Source organism: Ptiloglossa arizonensis, chromosome 2, assembly GCF_051014685.1.
Source record: "Ptiloglossa arizonensis isolate GNS036 chromosome 2, iyPtiAriz1_principal, whole genome shotgun sequence".
NCBI classification, from domain to species: domain Eukaryota; kingdom Metazoa; phylum Arthropoda; class Insecta; order Hymenoptera; family Colletidae; genus Ptiloglossa; species Ptiloglossa arizonensis.
Genome location: NC_135049.1, coordinates 32,034,160 through 32,052,427, shown reverse-complemented (window position 1 = coordinate 32,052,427; position 18,268 = coordinate 32,034,160). Strand labels below are relative to the sequence as shown.

General features: G+C 43.5%; 2 protein-coding genes across 6 annotated transcripts; one reads left to right on the top strand and one right to left on the bottom strand.

Moving 5' to 3' along the window:
* Positions 1–3: 3 nt before the first annotated feature.
* Mettl14 (methyltransferase like 14) lies at positions 4–2,471 on the top strand. Its single transcript, XM_076305017.1, has 5 exons — positions 4–311; positions 398–574; positions 646–963; positions 1,033–1,415; positions 1,507–2,471. The coding sequence occupies exons 1-5, from the start codon at positions 255–257 to the stop codon at positions 1,742–1,744; spliced, it is 1,173 nt and encodes a 390-aa protein (XP_076161132.1). The 5' UTR covers positions 4–254; the 3' UTR covers positions 1,745–2,471.
* Positions 2,472–4,142: 1,671 nt separating this feature from the next.
* Positions 4,143–18,060, bottom strand: Pten (phosphatase and tensin-like protein). Of its 5 annotated transcripts, none has more exons than XM_076305010.1 (9): positions 15,610–18,059; positions 15,315–15,531; positions 15,017–15,146; positions 14,663–14,941; positions 14,440–14,585; positions 14,198–14,361; positions 13,844–14,125; positions 13,517–13,703; positions 4,143–8,985 (listed from the first exon to the last, which is right to left on the bottom strand). In XM_076305010.1, exons 1-9 carry the CDS (start codon positions 15,781–15,783, stop codon positions 8,918–8,920), a joined length of 1,647 nt encoding a protein of 548 aa, XP_076161125.1. In that variant the 5' UTR covers positions 15,784–18,059; the 3' UTR covers positions 4,143–8,917. The 5 variants fall into 5 exon arrangements, with proteins under 5 accessions (XP_076161125.1, XP_076161126.1, XP_076161127.1 ...); XM_076305011.1 differs by lacking the exon at positions 4,143–8,985 and having other exon boundaries at positions 10,172–13,703; positions 15,610–15,745; positions 16,634–18,059; XM_076305012.1 differs by lacking the exon at positions 4,143–8,985 and having other exon boundaries at positions 10,172–13,703; positions 15,610–15,745; positions 16,684–18,059.
* Between the last annotated feature and the right edge of the window lie 208 nt (positions 18,061–18,268).

Below are 18,268 nucleotides of genomic sequence, written 5' to 3'. Positions count from 1 at the left end.
CACGTCGGCGCGTATGTTGTTTTCGTTGGGAAAAATCGTATTCGGCAGCATCCGTTCACCGAGCTCGGACACGGCATTCCGAGTCTCGGAACTCGCGCGACCAACTCGACGATGACGAACCACGAGATCCTCTCCTCGTAGGCGCGTAATCGCGCGTTCGCCCGAGACGGTCGCGGTACGCGCGCGGCCAGGAACGAACGACGAACGAGCGACGGGTTGGACGTTTCGAGCAGTTTCCGACCGATCGACGAAAAATGCTACGGACGCTCCGCGAACGTTCGCAAAAACGCAAGAAGCTCCTGGCGCAAACGGTGAGGAAACATTCTCTCTCGCATCGCGTGTTTGAGGTTAGGATCTCGCGCGACGTTCCTCGGATCAAAATGAATTCTCCTCGTAGCTGGGCGTTTCGAGCGTGGACGAGTTGCGACAAATCTTGGGTACGGATATCGACGACGCGCAGAAGAAGAGGATCAAATCGATTTCCGAAAAATCGGAGAACGGCTTGAAGGACTCGAAGAGCGACGCGACCACGGCCGACGAGATCGTTTACAAGGACTCCTCGACGTTTTTAAAGGTACGCCAAGACGCTCCCGTAGAAACGGTTATCGACGCTCGTGAAAATGTAATCGCGTTCGATTTCCCAAGGGAACGCAATCGTCGAATCCTCACAACGATTACTGCCAGCACTTCATCGACACGGGCCAACGGCCGCAAAATTTTATCAGAGACGTGGGCCTGGCCGACAGATTCGAAGAATACCCGAAACTGCGAGAGCTGATCAAGCTGAAGGACGACTTAATAGCGGAAACCGCTACCCCGCCCATGTATTTAAAAACGGACCTGCTCGCGTACAACATAAAAGAACTCAATTGCAAATTCGACGTGATACTCATCGAACCACCGTTGGAGGAGTATCAACGCACGTGCGGCGCTACGAACGTTCAGCTTTGGAATTGGGATCAGGTGAGTGGGTAAGAACCGGGCCCGGTCGATCGGTTGCGCGACGCGAACGATCAAATTCGTCTGTCGCAGATCATGGAACTGGACATCGGCGAAGTGGCGGCGAACAGAAGCTTCGTGTTTCTATGGTGCGGCAGCAGCGATGGATTGGACATGGGACGTTTCTGTTTGCGCAAATGGGGCTTTAGACGATGCGAGGACATCTGTTGGATTCGCACCAACATCAACAATCCCGGGCACAGTAAGAATTTGGACAGCAAAGCGGTCCTTCAGAGGACCAAGGAACATTGCTTGATGGGAATCAAGGGGACCGTGAGACGGTCCACGGACGGTGACTTTATCCACGCGAACGTGGACATCGATCTGATCATATCGGAGGAGCCGGAGTACGGTTCTATCGAGAAACCCGTGGAAATATTTCACATAATCGAACATTTCTGTCTCGGCAGACGACGGTGAGAAACGAACCAACGGAAGCTACCTACGAGTAAGGAAACGCGGAAACGAATACGGATTTACGTTTTCTTGTCGTTTCTTCTTCCACAGGTTGCACTTGTTCGGTCGCGACAGCACCATTCGACCGGGCTGGCTCACCGTAGGACCCGAACTGACCAACACGAACTTCAACGCGGACCTGTACACCAGCTATTTCGCGAACGGTCAAATCACCACCGGATGTACCGAGCGCATCGAGGCGCTCAGACCAAAGTCTCCGCCGCCCAAGGGAAAGGTTGCCGGTCGAGGTAGGGGAGGGTTCAATCGGGGACGCGGCAGAGGAAGGTAAAACGGAAGATGTCCACTGTGCCTCTCGAATCGCGTGAAACGCGAGTTTGGGAGAACGACAAAGGTGAAAAGAAAATCTGTCCCGCTGCGATTGCATCGTAGAAAGAACTTGTACTTCTCTTGTATTGTACGATATTTCTTACTTTACAGATTGTAATTGTGTACCTCGTTTCGAGGATACCGCGCTACCGAGTACTCCAAATTATTATCTCGTTTATAATTTCATTTACGATCGAGGCGCATCGATCTCGTATAAATAGTTACGACATTGAAGCAAGCGGCTTTGAAAGTAAGCTAGGTACAACACTCGATCGATCCTTTTCGTGTCGAATACCCGCGATCGTTGCGTCTAATGTGTATAAAACGAAGAAGAAAAAAAAAGAAAAGAAATCCAATTCGATCGTGTTTCTGTACTCGTATCGTAAAATTTATAAAAATTTACAATCTTGTATGTACATATGTTGAGTCGCATCCGCGACGAATTTCGTACGACTTGTGTCTGTAAGATTTTGTAACGCAAACCGTGCGAACGTGTTTGAAATAAAATCGATCGAATCGAAAAATCTTTGAGACAGCGTGTGTGCGTGCAACCCGATGCGCGTTGCGCTTCGATCGCCTTCCCGATGTAATTCGACGCGTCGAAGAGATCGAAGGAAGAACGACACGATTCGTCGAACAGTTCCAAAACTTTCCCTAACTAATTGCTTAACAACGATTATACAAAAACATCTTAAGTATACGCAATTTCTTAAAAAGCAAACGCAATTACTTCGAAACGCTTGAGATCCGGTCGTGTTACTTTGTACTTTGTACGTTGAGAAAATTGAAATTTCCGTAAATAGGTCTTAATAATTAACTACATTTACAATTTGTATCCGATGACACGCGAAAACTTACAAACAAATTTATTGGTCCCAGTAAAGCTTCCGGTAATGTAGAATATGCTCGATAATTGGATCTTATCTTCCTCGTTGCTGTCGGATCTAGAACTTGCCGCGGTTCGTGGCGAAGAAATCGATCGCGCTCGATGACAATGAATATCGCAAAATTGTCGTAACAAACTTTCGCGGGATTGTATCGAGCAACAACTAATGGTAACGTAAACGCGATCGCTGTCGCTTCGTTTAATATTCTTAGCCGGACGAGAATTCGTTTTCTCGCATCGATTCGCCGAGTGCCGAACTAAGAAGAAAACCGTGGAAATCGTTCGCTGAGATTTTAAAAAAACATCGTTCCGATATACATATTCGTTTTATGTATAAAAAAAAGAGGAAAATAAATGTTCAACGAGTCTACAGGTAACGTTAAGCATTGATCGGTGCGAATAAAAATATCGTACGGTCGGTAGGATCGTAGATGAATCGTTTCGTCGAACGCGACGATTGTTTACGGTAGGTATAAAAACGAAACGACACGTAAATCACGTGTATCGAGTCTCGGCGAGTTAAAACTAATCAACAATGTATGGTACATTGATCGTCAAAAGCGTAAACGGTGGTTCGATCAAGTCGTCGTGAAAAACCGCGCGTCTCTTTCTTCTCTTCGCTCGTACCGGTGGTTTCTCCGCGGCAATTCGGCCGGGAAACGATCATCGAAGATAACGTGCCGCGTCAACGAGGCGAGGCTTCTTACAAACGGTACAACGAACAATTAACGAGAAGAAACAAAAAAAAAAAAAGAAAAAAAAACGAAACGCAAAAGGCATTAAAGATTCTATCGGCTGTTAAGAGAAGATACGGGGAGATATACGTATATATAAATAAATAAAAAAAAAAGAAAAGAAATACGTATACATATATCTCCGCGTAGCGTTGGACTGGCAGAGACGCAGGCAGAATTCGTTGGTAATCGATCGATCGATTCGCTCGTAACGAGATCGGTGCGTTGCAGTCAGGTGGACCGTTTCTGAGAGGAGCTTAGCTCGGATCGGTCCCCGCCGGATCAGTCTAGTTCGCAAAGTCACAAATACGTCGACTCCCCTGTAAGCAGAGTCAGCGTCAGTCTCGTGAAAATTTCACGCTCAATATAGAATTGGAAGGGAACGCAAACGGGAAAAAAAAACGCGGTCGCGCGTCGATGGAAAGAGCCGAGAGAAGTTAAAAATTCCACGTCGTACGGCACCCACCGATTTCCATGTTTCCTCGATCGCCTAACGCGATTCGCGGGGAAGGAGAGGCCCGAACGTCGACGGTGGCAAAGAGTTCGACTCGTCGTCGTCGCGACCGAACACCGACGAACGAAACAAACGGGGCGATAACGAACGAAAGCGCGGTCGTTAGGTCCGCGTTCGGATTCGCGTTCTTCGATTTTGCTCGATCGTTCGAAAGAGGAAAAACCCGGTAAGTTGGAGGGGAATAAACTTGGACAGTTTGCTCGCATACAATATATCACAGAGAAAATAATGCATCTTATTTATATTTTTGAACATTCCGCATGAATCATATAAAAGTTAATCTTAAGAGGTGTGTCACTTATAAAACGGTATTCGTGAGCTCCGTTACGAGAAAAAATATGTTCGAGAAGCGTGTACGCGTCACGCGAAGTAACACAATATCGCGCATCGTATGTACGCCATATCGTTGGTTCGGGTCGGTGGGTAAAAAACGTATTTAGTAAGTTTACCTTTTGTTTACGTTTTAGCCTGGGTAAAAAAATGAGGTATCCGAACGATCGCTAGTGAATTGACGCTAATTCGGTGATCCATAGATGCGATTTGATAAAAAATAGTCCGAGCGAGGTAAATTTACTAATCCGTTCGGGGGTAGTAAATACCGACTCGGCTCGCGCCGACGCTGATCGCGCGACTCTTCTCGCTGTTTCCACCCCCGAACACCCAAACTCCCTCTCCCACCCACCCGGCCACCCTGCCCAATTTGTTTTCCCCCTCGTTTTCTCTCTCGTTGTCTCAATTGTATACCTCGTTTCGACGACAAAAAGGAAAATCGAACGCAGGAACAGCGATACACGCGCGTTATCGGAATATCTGTATTCGAACTGTGGAAATGCGTTCCTCTCTCGACACACTATTCGACGACATCCTTGCGTAAATCTGCGCACTAACGTACTTTTTTTTGTTATCGTACCGTCGACTACTTCTACTTAAATCTATAAATCTTACGATAGTACGTTACGTCTGCGAGCGGTGAGGTACGTTACGAAAAGTCGCCCGAGCGAACGACGACGACACCCGATCGAGCGCGCGCTTCTTTTTTTCTTTTTCTTTTTCTTTTTTCATTTTTCTTTCACTCGATCGCGCTCTCGCCGATCGGGAACTCGTCCAGGCTTCCTCGGCTCGCGCCGCCTACGCGAGTCGATCCGGCTGGATCACCAGCGATCTACACGCGAACGATCCGCTCGGGGAGTCGGAAATCGGGCGGGAAAATGAACGCGCTACCTTATCGAACCTGCGCGACCGGGTGGACGCGCGCGCAAAACGAACGCAACCGTTTAAGTAAACGTGAACGCGAGAACGGTGTCGCTTTTCGCGCGCTTCGCGGTCGTAAGGCTGGCCGCGCGCATCGAAGCGCAGGAGCACGCTTACTCAGTATTATACGCGTCGAGAACGCGGTGGTATCCGCTTCGTTCGTCGTTTCGTCGAAATTTTATTGCTCCTCGATGCCGTTCCGTCCAATTATCGTCGCGGAACGACGTCTCGCGATAATTGCTCCGATCGGTGTTTCTCGTCCCTCGCCGGTGCGCGCCGATACGTTGTTTCGCATCGTGCGACGAAATAGCACCCACGGTCTCTCCGCGGCGATCGAAGCGATTATCGCCGATAGGTCGTTGCGCAACGACGATCGACCGCAGCTCGACGATGATCGTTTTGCTCGAGAAAACGTCGAGGTCGGTCCTCGCGGTGCGCTACCAAATCGTTTCGCGTCCTTTCTAGCCGTACTATGTAACAAAATAGTGCTTAAAATATCTCCCGGCGATTCGAGTAATTATCGTCGGAGCAAATATCGTTGCCCAACGATATTTCGATAGAGCGGGATATCGACGAAAATCTGGCTAACGCGAGACGACGAAACGCGTCGCGTCGCGCCGCGCCGCGCCGCGCCACGCCGCGCCACGTGCTCGATGCGCGCGTTCCGCCTTCGCGAATACAAACTACGATTCACACGCAAAACGATCGACGCCCGTCGATCGAGAAGACGCGAACGACGCGATCGCGATCGATCACCGCGCGTCTCCGGCGAGGGTAATCGGGGTACACTCTCGTTACAAAAAATAAGCTTTCGCCTTATTCCTTAGTCGAACTTACTCTAACTACAAACGTACTCGCGAAGGAATGATGTCTCGGTTACTGTACAACGTTCGCGGATATAATCGAGCCGGTCCCCGCGAGCGTTCTCCCGAGGTGGCCGCCAATTATTTCGTTTCCTCGTGTCGTTTGTTTCCTATCGCCGCGAATAAAATGAACGGTCTCCTCCTCGTTACCGTTTTTATCTCCGTCGAGACGTCTCGCTTGACTTCTCGATCGACGGATCGAGCGCCGTTGCTCGCACGCTCGGCGATACGTCGCGTTCGTCGCGGTAACTTTCCTCGCGGACACGAGTATTGCGCGCGTCTTTCGGTCTCGATCGGCTCGGCTCGGCTCGGCACTCTTTTCTTTCCTTTTTTTTCTTTCTATTCTTTTCTTTCCATTTCGTAGTCTCGTTTCCGCTATATCTCTAGGAACATCGCACGCTCGTTGCATTTCGTTCCACGTTTCTTTCGCTCGGAGATCGCCAGACGTTCGTGTTGTCGAAGACAAAGAGTGGGTGCGAAAAAAAAAGAAAGATTGGGAGAGAGAGTGGAGAGAGCAACGATCGCGAAGAGAAGAAGAAACGCGAACGAATTACGGGGCTATCGTGTCGCGACGTACAAGAAAAGTACGCACGGTACGTCGGAAAGGACGGCGTCGGAAACGATTCTTCTTCGTCGCTCACGAAACTCTTTCGTATATACACCGGACGACCTTTACGAATCAACGAGACTCGATGTTCACCCGAGAACGCTCGACGAGGCGCGCACGGTTTTCTTTGTACGTATTTACGAGCGCGTCGATTGTTCGCCCGCGAACAGGGAGCACAACGTTTGCGGCGATCGCGAAACTCTTCACGGTTCGTACGAAGCCGAGTCTCCGGTTATCGAAGAAATCGCGAGTCATCGCGAGTACGCGAAAGGAAGATCTACGCCCGAGACTCGATAGGATGGGCGCGCTTCCTCTTTGCGATGACAACGAGCAAAACGAGTCTAATACCGCGATCCCGAGGAGCACGATCGTCGAAAAACGAGAAGAAAAAAGGTGCGAGAGTCCTGCCGAGTCGATCCGTTCCTCTAAATGTACATACGTATGTATTTACAGCGGTGTGAATCAGTTACGATCCATTCGACCGTTTTTTCATTTTTTTCTTCTTTTTCTTTCGTTTACGGAGGAAGCAAATTTAACGCAAAAGTACGATGAACGTGGCGCCGATCTCGAACGAAAAGTGGCGAAACTCCGCGTTCTTACTTCCTAGATGTTTACCATTGTCGTTATCATTACCAATATCGTTATCGCTATCGTAATCGTTACTATTATCATTAATATTAATATTGTTGTTGTTGTTCTTGTTGTCGTCGTCGTCGTCGTCGTCGTCGTCGTCGTCCTCGTCGTCGTCGTTATTGACTTACAATTTATCAACGTTACGAAAATAGTCTTGCTTCTTTTTACACAGCGTTATTTCCATCTGGATCGATAATCTATATAAACATAGTTCTTTTTTTTTTTTCCTTTTTTTCGTCACCCTATAGTCGAACGCAATCGATCGTCGAGACACCGGTTAAACTTCCCGTATTTGCGCACGCGCGGAACTCGACGAAACTTTGAACGTCGCGGGAATTGGCGGCATCGATCGCTTTCGATCCATCGGCAAAATATAGGACAAGCGTTACATAGAGCGTGTTTACACGTATCGTTAAAACGACGAGCTTGAAATTTCTCTTTGGCAATTTCGATCCACCGTCGGTGTTCCCTGTTCCAACGAGCGTCGATGCACGCCCGAAAACAGGCGAACGGAACGAGGGCGCGTTTGTTTCATCGAATCGGATTCCACTCGTTCGACGCAAACGTTTTCCCTTCGGGAGAATTCGCAAGCTCGCCGCGGTCATGAGTATAAAAAAGGTCGGTACGCTCTCGAAAAGCTTCCATTTATATTTATATTCGTACGCGCGTGTGTGTATATATACATAAATTCTAATAAAACTCTAAAGTAGCGCCCGTACCCGGACGACCTCCGATCGAACGACGATTCTTTCGGCCGGCGGTCCAATTCGGTAAGGTCCAAAAACGCCCTTACGAGGTCTATCGAAGAAATTCGAAAATCGAGCAACGAACGATTTTCAACCGTAAAGGGCCACCGTGATAAAGTCGTCCGGGTGATCGTCGCCTCGCAAATAAACTCATTTTGGCATGCTGCGAAACCAATATCGGTACGTATAGCGCGGCGGAGCAAAATTTGCCCGCGATGGGATCGAGGTGAAAAAAAAGACCAAGGGAGGAGAAGAAGAGAGCCGTTCGACAGAGTAGAGGGGACCAGAAGAGAAACCTATCGAAGAGAAACGCGTATAGTAGCTACGAAAGAGAATGGTCTCGAGGAAGGGTTCCGGTTGAAACGGAAGCGGTACAAGACGTAAACGACGTACGGTCGACCGAACAAATACAGCGAGTTTCTCGGGACACGCTCGGGACGTTGATCGAACGCTCCACAATGTGTTTTTCAGGACACGTTGCTCGTCTATGCTCGCGATAGTTTTTCACGACCTCGCTGCACTTACTCTGCCGAGTACACACACATGTGTATATATACATACATACATACATACATACATATATATATATACATATATGTATATAAATAGATATCTTTCGGAAAAAGGAATGCCGAACTTGGAGACAATTCGTCGAGTCGGGGTGCAAACGGTGTTCTGGTTATAATTCTACTTTCGTTGATTACGGGACATCGTTTCTTCGACCTCGTCGGGCCCGTTACACGCCAATCAACAACGTTCTGTGTATCGTTGAACGGACACGAGGTTCGTTCGAACGATTCAACGATAAAGACGATACGGTCGAGTTTTCAACGTCCGCGTATCGACGCGCGGACGACGACACCGTAGTCGTAAAGGTGTACCAGGATGATCGACGATGAACTCACAAAACGTCTATCGTTCCTCCGTTCGAGAGAAGGCGGTACCGGCCGACACGCTGGTCCATGTCCACTAGGGGTGAACAGACACACAGACACAATTGGTCAGTTATCGCAATATGCTTGTTCATAGCTCGATTACTACATATCTAGGCACGGTGCGATGGAGAGCAAAGTGAAGTTTTGTTTTTTTTTTTTTTGTTTTTTTCTCTTCCTCGTATCTTCTTGCTACTCGTTTTCATGCAAATATCTAGTAAACGATCGTTCGATTCTCTGTCGCTCTTTTTCGTTTCTTTTCTTTCTCGCAACTGGTTCGGTATGAAATCGTCGCACCGATAATGACATCGGTGGTGGCAAACGCGACAAAAGGGACTCTGCTCGAACACTCGTACCCCCACCGTGAAAAGTTCGCGAGAACGTTCAACGAGGATGTTACACACTCGTGCATGCGGAAAGGGGAAAAGAAACCAAGAAAGCCGATGCACCGATTAAACAACATCGAAGTAAATGCATTCCTCGAGACATCGAGAAGAACGAAGGATACCCGAAGCTGAGTAAACGGTCCTGTGAACCGAGGAAGAAAATGCTCGTGCGTGGTGGCAGCTTCTACGAAGCGAGTATAAAGCGTACAAAATGATCTCGTGTGATCTCAACGAGAGGAACGAGCGCGTTGCGTTCGAGCGATCGATTCGATCGAAACGTTGTCTACGGTACGACCACCGACGCGTATACCAAACGATAACCGGTCCGAGTTATCGGTTTGGGATGCGCAGCTTTCGATTGCGTAGAGAATTTCGACGAATATCGAGATCGAAACGCTTCGCGGTCGGCCATGCTCTCCGTCACCGTAAATCGGGAACTACGTCTAAGAAAGTGTTACAAAGTATGTGCGAGTCTCGTTGCCAAGAAGCCAGCGGTAAAAGGAAGAAAAATTTCGTAAATGCAAACGAGGTGGGCTGTGTGGCAGGGGCAGGGAACCGGCGGGTGAGTACCAAAAAAAGAAAACAAAAATCTTCAACAATGGGATTCGGAAAGTGAAGTTTACGTTTTACAGAGAATCGGAAGATGTAAGTAGAAGATACTGCGAATGTGCAATTTTACCGTTGTAATGCATAAGTCGTCTCTGTGTGTGTGTTTGTGTGTGTGCGCGTGTGGGTGGGTGGGTGAGCGTGGGTGTGGGCGCGCGGGCACGCGTGCGTGTGGCGTGTAATATCGTCCTTAAAGTATTTTGTTACAGGAATATATTTATAACATAAGACTACGTTTAAAAACCGCTAACACTTTATTAGCGACAATAGTAATAGTAATAATAATAATGATAGTAATAATAATTAATAATAATTGTAATAATAATAATTAATAAGAATAAGGATATAACAACGATACAATTAATAATCATAAGTATAATAGTATCACAAAATAATCGTTACACAATACATAATAGAGATGCTGTGTATCAATTTCACATATTTCAGACATTACAAAAATCTGAAAACTACGATTATCAACTATTAACATGCAACGATACGAAAATCAGAGTAAAATTAAAACGTGTAGGGGCATTGATATTCGTTCGGTATTCCTAATAGTACAACGAAAGGGAAGATCGAGTCCAAAATATCTTTACCGTTAACCAAGACAATTGTCAGGCTCCTATAAAGTTTCCGTACTCATGCACTATACGTTAAACTCAAGAGAACTATTACACATATTCAAGTACTACGATCTAAGACGGTAGAAGATCCAGGAGGAAACTATCGATAAACGATACAACTTTCAACGAGTATCTGAACATCTAGCCCCTGTGTTTTCGAAAATTGCCCAATTACTTCAATATTTACTACGTATTTACAAATTTATTACGTACGAAATTGTAACACTGTATCAAAGGCTTCAGAGATATATGCACTAATCGATCGTAATAAAAATTCTTTATCGTTTGGAACTTTATAACTCTGCCACGCCTTTCTCGCTAACAAAATTACAACAGTAACAATAATCACACGATTTCTATCGAAACATTCGTGATCCTCTTTCGTTTTATTCTCGTAAAATTTCGAATTATCACACGTTCAAACGAACACAGATTATCCGAATAGGATAAATTTCAGTTCTTCGCGAGTATAAAGTAATTTCTGGTCGTGTTCTATGAAACTCTCGAAGAAGAAAAGGAAAAGAGAATGTTGTCGTCGTTATTAAAAATTAGTCTATCGTCGAAAAAGAAAAAGAAAGAAGGAAAGAAGGAAAGAAAGAAAAAGAAAAAAAAAAGAAAACCGGAGATTAATCTTTATCCTCGACGAGACGCGTTAACGCGTAATCGTTGTACCTTCGATGCGAATAAAAATTCAAAAACAAAGCAGAAACGATACTCTACGAAAGAAAATGAAAACATTATAGTATCTCTCTTCGTGAGAAAACATTGATCGTATTTTAAACAATAACGACCTTGAACTCTAATTTACTTATCGGTAGATTGCGGTTACTTAGCCGTATACGTATTCGCGGTGTAACAATGTTCGCGTACGTACGTACGACAAAGTTAAGATTGCTAATCGTTCGCTTTAGAAGCGATACAACCGACAAAAATACCAATAGCTTTAAATATATTCGTATAGATTCTGTTTTCTTCTTCTCGATCGATGCCTCGGTAGTTTTAGTTTCGTACAGTTACCGTGAAAAGAAGTCTCGAAATATAATAATAATCACGAGTCGCGATATCCGAATAGAAAAGATAGACGGATAAATAAAAAAATTCGCGGGGCGCGTACATTATTCCAACGACGAACAAAGTTTGAACGGTTACATAAGACGAGCGAACACCCGCAAAATGTCAGTTTTAAGACCGCTTCTTTAAAACGGAATTTTACGGTATCGTTCGACATGTATCACCGTGTATACTCGATGGAAATTTTATGCTAGTTTGCGTTCGTACCAGGAATTACTTTCGTAAACAAGAAACAGAACGAAAACGAATAATTGACGATTCTGAAATCACGCGGTGTCGGTACAACGAGAAAACTTTAATTTTCGTAACTTAACGTAATAACTCGATCTAGATACTGTCCGAATTTACACGCATGGATGTTACCTTTAGTCGCGATAATTTATTCTACAGCGTACGATTATCTATTTGAAATTAAATGTACCTTGACGTCGATGTGAAAATCGTATTTACCGGACATCAAGGAATAAAAGTTTAGAAAATTGCACAGCCTGTTCGTATTTAACATATTTCCGTTACAAAATCGAAAGAATGAAATTTTCTGTACACGTAAACGTTATCTTACAAGCTTCGACCACAACCGTTCGTTCGCACACAAATCTACGCGAATTGGCTTTGCCACTTCAAAAGAGTTTAACGATCACAAAGAGTAAGGCAATCGGGACATACTTAACTCGTCTGTATCACCTCTTTTCACAATTCTACGAAGAACACAAGCACAAACGGTAAAATCGATACGAGTACAAATTATCGCGTCACTTGTCCCCGTATTCGTTACGTTGGTCAATTCTTTCTACAAATTGGCTTTGTCGTATAATTTCAAAACAAATACTAGTTCCGTACATAGTACGTTATTATTTATTATAGAATTGCGTTAACGCTAATAACGGTATACCTTGATTTTGACGCTACGAATTTTCTCATCTAATATTAAATTCAACTACTCCGGGCAATAATAATTAACAGTCAACAAAGCAAAATACTTGGAAAGTTGAATAAAAAATAGATAGAACGTAAACAAGGGTCAAAGTATAGGTACGTTTCTCGATAATTGCTAATAAATACCGAATAATTTCCGTTTAAAATCATAACCAGTCGAGTACTCGAATACCTTAATATTTTGAAAAGAATAAATTACTTTAGATACCAAAGAAACATTTAACATCTTACATTACGATTATTTTTCATTCGGAACATTCAATGGCCATGTTTAATACATGGCTCGTTAATGTAAAAATCTTCTGCTAAACAGACATTATAATACAATTTTTAGAAACTCACTCGACGAACGACGATATTACCTCATCGAAAGTATAGAAACGAAGTATGATCAAATTGTGTATACCGATTTCTTGAAAATTCATTCTTCGATATATTTTTCAATTAACTTCTCGATATACTCATAACGTTGACGCTATAGTAATTTCTTTAAAAGATCGTATTTTTCAAAATTCATCGTTCAACTTTACGATACACACGTATAACGTTATTCGATAACAAATGATAAAAATAAAATCAATGCATTTGAACTGACCGAATGCTTTGTAGTTTTTCATGCTGGCATAACAAAGAAAAGCTAAATAATACGGAGTGTTTTCTTTTTACATAAATCTGTAAAGCTTGAATGCCAGTTCAGAGAACTCAGCTTTTTAAGTACAAAGGTAAATATACTATGTATCTAACGTGGCTGAACGTACGAGTGCCGAAGAACATTTCACATTACTAGTGCTTTGTCGATGACTACTTCTACTTTTATCCCCTCGCGAGAGTAAACCCTTTGCAGTTTCTCTGAGACTAGCTCTTTGGTGGGTACTAACGTGTGTACGGCTACTGCTATGTGTAAGGGGATGGTGATTCACCACCAGAGATGCAGAGGACTCACCAGATTCCCCATCTTCATCTCCGGTTGTATCTCCGGTTGTGTCGCATTCGCTGCTATCCGCTTCACTGGATTCACTGGGAGTTTCTTGTCCCCCCATTCCTATTTGTATACCCTCACCCGTTCTGTTTGTTGTCGCTGGCACAGTTTGCGATATACTACCACCCATTCGATGCATAAATAAGCTAACCTGCAACATTCGACGGAGCGGACTCGAATAAAACGTTTGTTGTAACTTGAACGACGGGTCTTTCTTTATTGAAAAGTCATTCCTATTCATTTTTAAGATACACTTGTTGCTCTTTCCGAGGAACGAGAGAATTTACTCACTTTAAAATCTGCACTGTACGATTTGTGATGTTTATCTTTGTGCGCGTCATCCAAGCCCCATTTATCTATACTTAAAACGAAAGTAGGTGGCAAAGATCCGAGACTAGCCAGCGATCCTGCTCTGGGCTTCATGTGTGACACGACCATTGGTAATTCCATAGTTGTACCATCGCAACTCAATGCCCTCGTTGAACGTTCGACTGGTAACTCCCCGTTATCGTATTCTGGCGTTAAGTAGTCTCGCACAAAGAATGTATTGAACCAAAAATGAAACAATTTCTCCTATGCGTAGAGCAAAGAAATCGATCTTAGTTATTGTATTACAATATTTTATTCTCGTATAAAGATAAATACCTTCAGCTTCATTTTTGGTCTATTTATGAAATCCACTCGTATATCTCCTGTTAACGCGATGCTATGATTTAAAGGGATGCAGACAGTGTTCATTCCTTTTCGTACTTCTACTATATCTGAACTAAATACCCTCTTTTTGGATTCAGATATTACACAATGCAAATCTAAAATAAACAAATCGAATGTAATTGTATCTTGCATCCAATTCGGTTAACGCGCGTTCTGCTTTTAATTATTCTTACATCCTTGACCTCCGTGAAAAATGGGTGCTGGATCCAATTGTATTTTTCGTAATAACAGCGTGACCGGCTGATAATTTAATCCCTCTTGAACAAGAGTAGCATAATAATCCACATACCTCCTTTGGGAAGGTATTGTTACCCCTTTCCTAAAGGAGAAATAACACCGATAAAAACAACATCTATAGTCGTAGTAACAATTACTGGATACGGTTGTTACAATTACCTATCGTGTGTCCTTTTATTTCCATAAAAGTTAAGGGCTTCTGTGGCAGTGGGGAATTGTCTTGTGTGAAGAAGGTAACAACAAACCATTACGCCTGTCCGACCTTTACCCGCTTTACAATGAACCACGGCTACGTTTTCTTGGTGCTGAGAAAGCCATTGGTGCACGTCTTCGCAAAATGGTTTGATCTGATCCAGCATCGGTGGATTGTGATCGTCGAATGCGTAAGTAGCAACCCTTTGCTTAAATTTCTTAAAGTCGTAAGACCTTTCTGAACATCTAAAAAACAAGATTTTCTGAAATTACCTTACTTTATTTGTAACACGTAAGTATAATACATCGGTCAAAACTTACAGATTATAAATTTTATAGTGATCTTTGTGTCTAAATTCCAACAACTTAACAACATCGTCTATATGATTCCTATATACTCCTTCTAATTTTTCAGCAGGGAAACCCATTGCTATTAAGTTATCGCTTATATCTATTAATAAAGTACGTGCAATTGAGGAATATATATATATATATATATATATATCTCTCGATGACATTTTATCGTAGTACCAAGTGGTAAATTAAAAAATTATACGGCGAATAGAAGAAAATGTGCAAACTGAGATACAGACATTGACGATTACGGTAAAAAGGATACATGTGAGATCAAGATCAAAACCATCTTCCGTGAAACGTTTACGACGTTTGCTTACTAGTCCCTTAATGCGGTTAGTCATCTTCATATTACTGATAGTGTTGGCCATGCTCGGCTGACTGCGTTTCAAATCTTCTGCCTCGATTCGAAAAAATTCAGTCTCCACTTCTTCTTCACTGCACCCTTCTTCTGCTTCCTGCTTTTCAAATAACTTTTTAGCCTGAATAGAACAAGGTATTTAACTTCCAATTATTTGAACTTCCATCTTACATTTTGGCGATAAAATAATTTTATTTACCTGTGGCTTACGAGCCGAGGCGTCACAAGAGCCCAGTTCTGGTCCTCTTTGTTCCTCCAGACAAACATGGAGGGGTGTTACTGATGCTGAGATATGCTCTGAGATTTTATTATTTAGCCTGCTGCCTGTAGGTCTCCTGCAGGAAAAGCATATACCCATCAATTCCCAGAGCATGTGTGCCTTCTGTTATCCATTTCATTGAGTTCTTATTTGTTTTTCCAATAGTTTGCCACACGATTATAATTTAGTATTGATATCACCATGACCATCACCAGTTTAATGCAACTATTGATATATAATTTGCGTGAAAGTGAAACTCGATAAAATCTAAACACACTGCACGACACAATACACAGACGGACACAATGTAAGCATTTTTGTTCAACGACCAACAATTATAGGTTTCCGTGGAAGCTTCGGAAACACGAGGCAAGGAAAGACATTTACCACATTGTTTGACCTAGTCTTTTAAGCAAAAAATATTGATAATCAAACAACACGATTACCCAAAACCATCACTAAAGAAAAATGATAAAAAGAAAAAACGGGTGACGAGTCACCAATTGTAATTAATACAACACACGTATGCACAATGATACATTTGACCCGTATCTTTATAACGACTATCAAGAAATATGTTATACACAGACACTGGCAAGTGGTAGGAAAATCACGATCAAGGTGAAGGAAAAAAAAAATGAAAATAAAAGTATATTTCGATTTGAACGTAAACGTTGAACGTAATATTGTTAAAAACACGTTCGCGTAAATACTGTGATATCAATCCCCGTATCGTTCAACGACTAAATCAAAATCGAAAGTAAACGAGACAAATTTTCAGTGTTTTATAAAACTACAATCACATAAAGTCTCGTGTTCTATGTTAAGTTAAAAACATATATGAAAGCGGTAAGAAAGAATCGCATTCGATGCATAAAAGACAAAAAAAATGAAAGAAAAAGAAACGACAGTTTTCGCGATTCGCGTTCACTTGGTTACGAGTTCGTTATCGAAAGAACATTACTCGCAAGAAAACGCCGTGTAGAAGCGTCGACGAAAAGTTAGGTTAAGCACCGTTTGCAATATCACAGAGGCCACTTAACACCACGGTACATTTTCATGCCAGTTTCACTGATACACCGTTCGCGCTCTCCTTAATCAAGAGTTCACATGTCGTTCGCGGAGAACTTCCTCGAGCCTTCAAAGGAATCTTTCGAGACATCATACTACTTTTGAAAAATAAAGAAGCAATCTTTTCTCGCGTATAACGTGATATTCAGTCCAGTACTTTCGGAGCATGTTCAACCGTGGTTTAGCGGCACTCCCAGTTACGGTGAATTTCTAAGAAATAACATTAACGTCGAGGAAGATTTCTCAAGAGATCCATAGGTTCCGCTTTGTCTAGCTTCCTTGCGATCGACAAGCTCTGTTTAATCACTCGAGCCGAGAAGTGAACTCGTTTAAAGAGCTCCATTCACAGTAGGATCACGTTTCGGTAGCACAATCGTATCATCGTGTCAAAGCATTAACACGAGCTTGATTCATGTTCCATCACGAAGTTACAGCGGTTTTCGGGTATGCAATTCGTACAGATACATCGAATGCATACACATTCACATATGCGCTTGTGAGAAACAACAGCAATCTCTATGATGCTCCCTCGCTTTGACAACGTAGTTAGAAGCATAGCACATAGGTATATCGCTATACGCATACGCGACACGCACACTCACCAACAATGCATAAGATCATGCACCGCAGGTGTTGCAGAGAACAGTCCACTCTGCGAACGAACGCCACGATGCTCTATGCAGAATTTTACGGTCGATCGTACCGGAATCCGGCCGCTGCCGTCGTTCTTCGTTTCGCGTCTGCTCGCATTTCTTCGTTGAGCAGCCAACAAAGTGAAACCGAACGGAAAAATGGACAAAGAGTCACGCTTAATTAGCGAACGGAAGTACTCTTTGTAACATCCATTTCCAGCACAGTTTACATCCGATATGAAATCGAAAGTCTCCCGCAGCCACCTTTGTCACTAGGAGCGCCATTCACAATGACGCGTTAGTACCGCGCTCGATTGCGCCTCTTTTTCTGTCGCCGTTTGTTTACCGCGTTTATCTCCGCTCCTGACAAAATATTCTTCTCCCTTCTCATCTGTTCACGGTGCGCCACCGACTTTATAGCCGTAGCTCACCGGTCAAAAGGAACAGAGGAGGAAGAGTAGAGACTCGCGGAGGCTTTGTACTCCTAGAAGTTTCATTCCCGGAAACTTCCGCTGCTAACTCAGACGCTCCGTTAGTATCCTTTTCTCTGCGCATGCGTTTCCTTTTTCCCCATATTTTTCCGCTGTTTCTTTCCACTTACCGATTGTTCGCGCCGAATCACAAGGATTAAGTTTCTTTCCCTACAAATTGTGCAATCGATGCAACTTCTTTCGCGTAATCGAACTTTTTTAATGATCTTTTCCTTCACACTTGTTCATTGGCCAAAGTCCAAGTTTCTCCTTAAATTGACCAATAGAAATTTGGAAAAATAATACTTTCGAAACTAGGATTCTTACGAGGTTTTAAATATCGTCCGATGACGGTAAGCTTTTCCAAATATCCTATTTAATTTATCAAATTGTGAAAATACCATTGTCTTGACTACGAATATCACA

Bases quoted from the DNA above. Each gene is read 5' to 3' on its own strand.
- Mettl14 (XM_076305017.1), top strand. From the start codon at position 255: ATGCTACGGACGCTCCGCGAACGTTCGCAAAAACGCAAGAAGCTCCTG. The intron at 964-1,032 runs GTGAGTGGGTAA...CGTCTGTCGCAG, and splicing joins AGCTTTGGAATTGGGATCAG to ATCATGGAACTGGACATCGG. The intron at 1,416-1,506 runs GTGAGAAACGAA...CTTCTTCCACAG, and splicing joins TTCTGTCTCGGCAGACGACG to GTTGCACTTGTTCGGTCGCG.
- Pten (XM_076305008.1), bottom strand. From the start codon at position 15,783: ATGCTCTGGGAATTGATGGGTATATGCTTTTCCTGCAGGAGACCTACA. The intron at 14,362-14,439 runs GTAAGAATAATT...TGTTTATTTTAG, and splicing joins TTTTCACGGAGGTCAAGGAT to ATTTGCATTGTGTAATATCT. The intron at 14,126-14,197 runs GTATTTATCTTT...CTCTACGCATAG, and splicing joins GACCAAAAATGAAGCTGAAG to GAGAAATTGTTTCATTTTTG.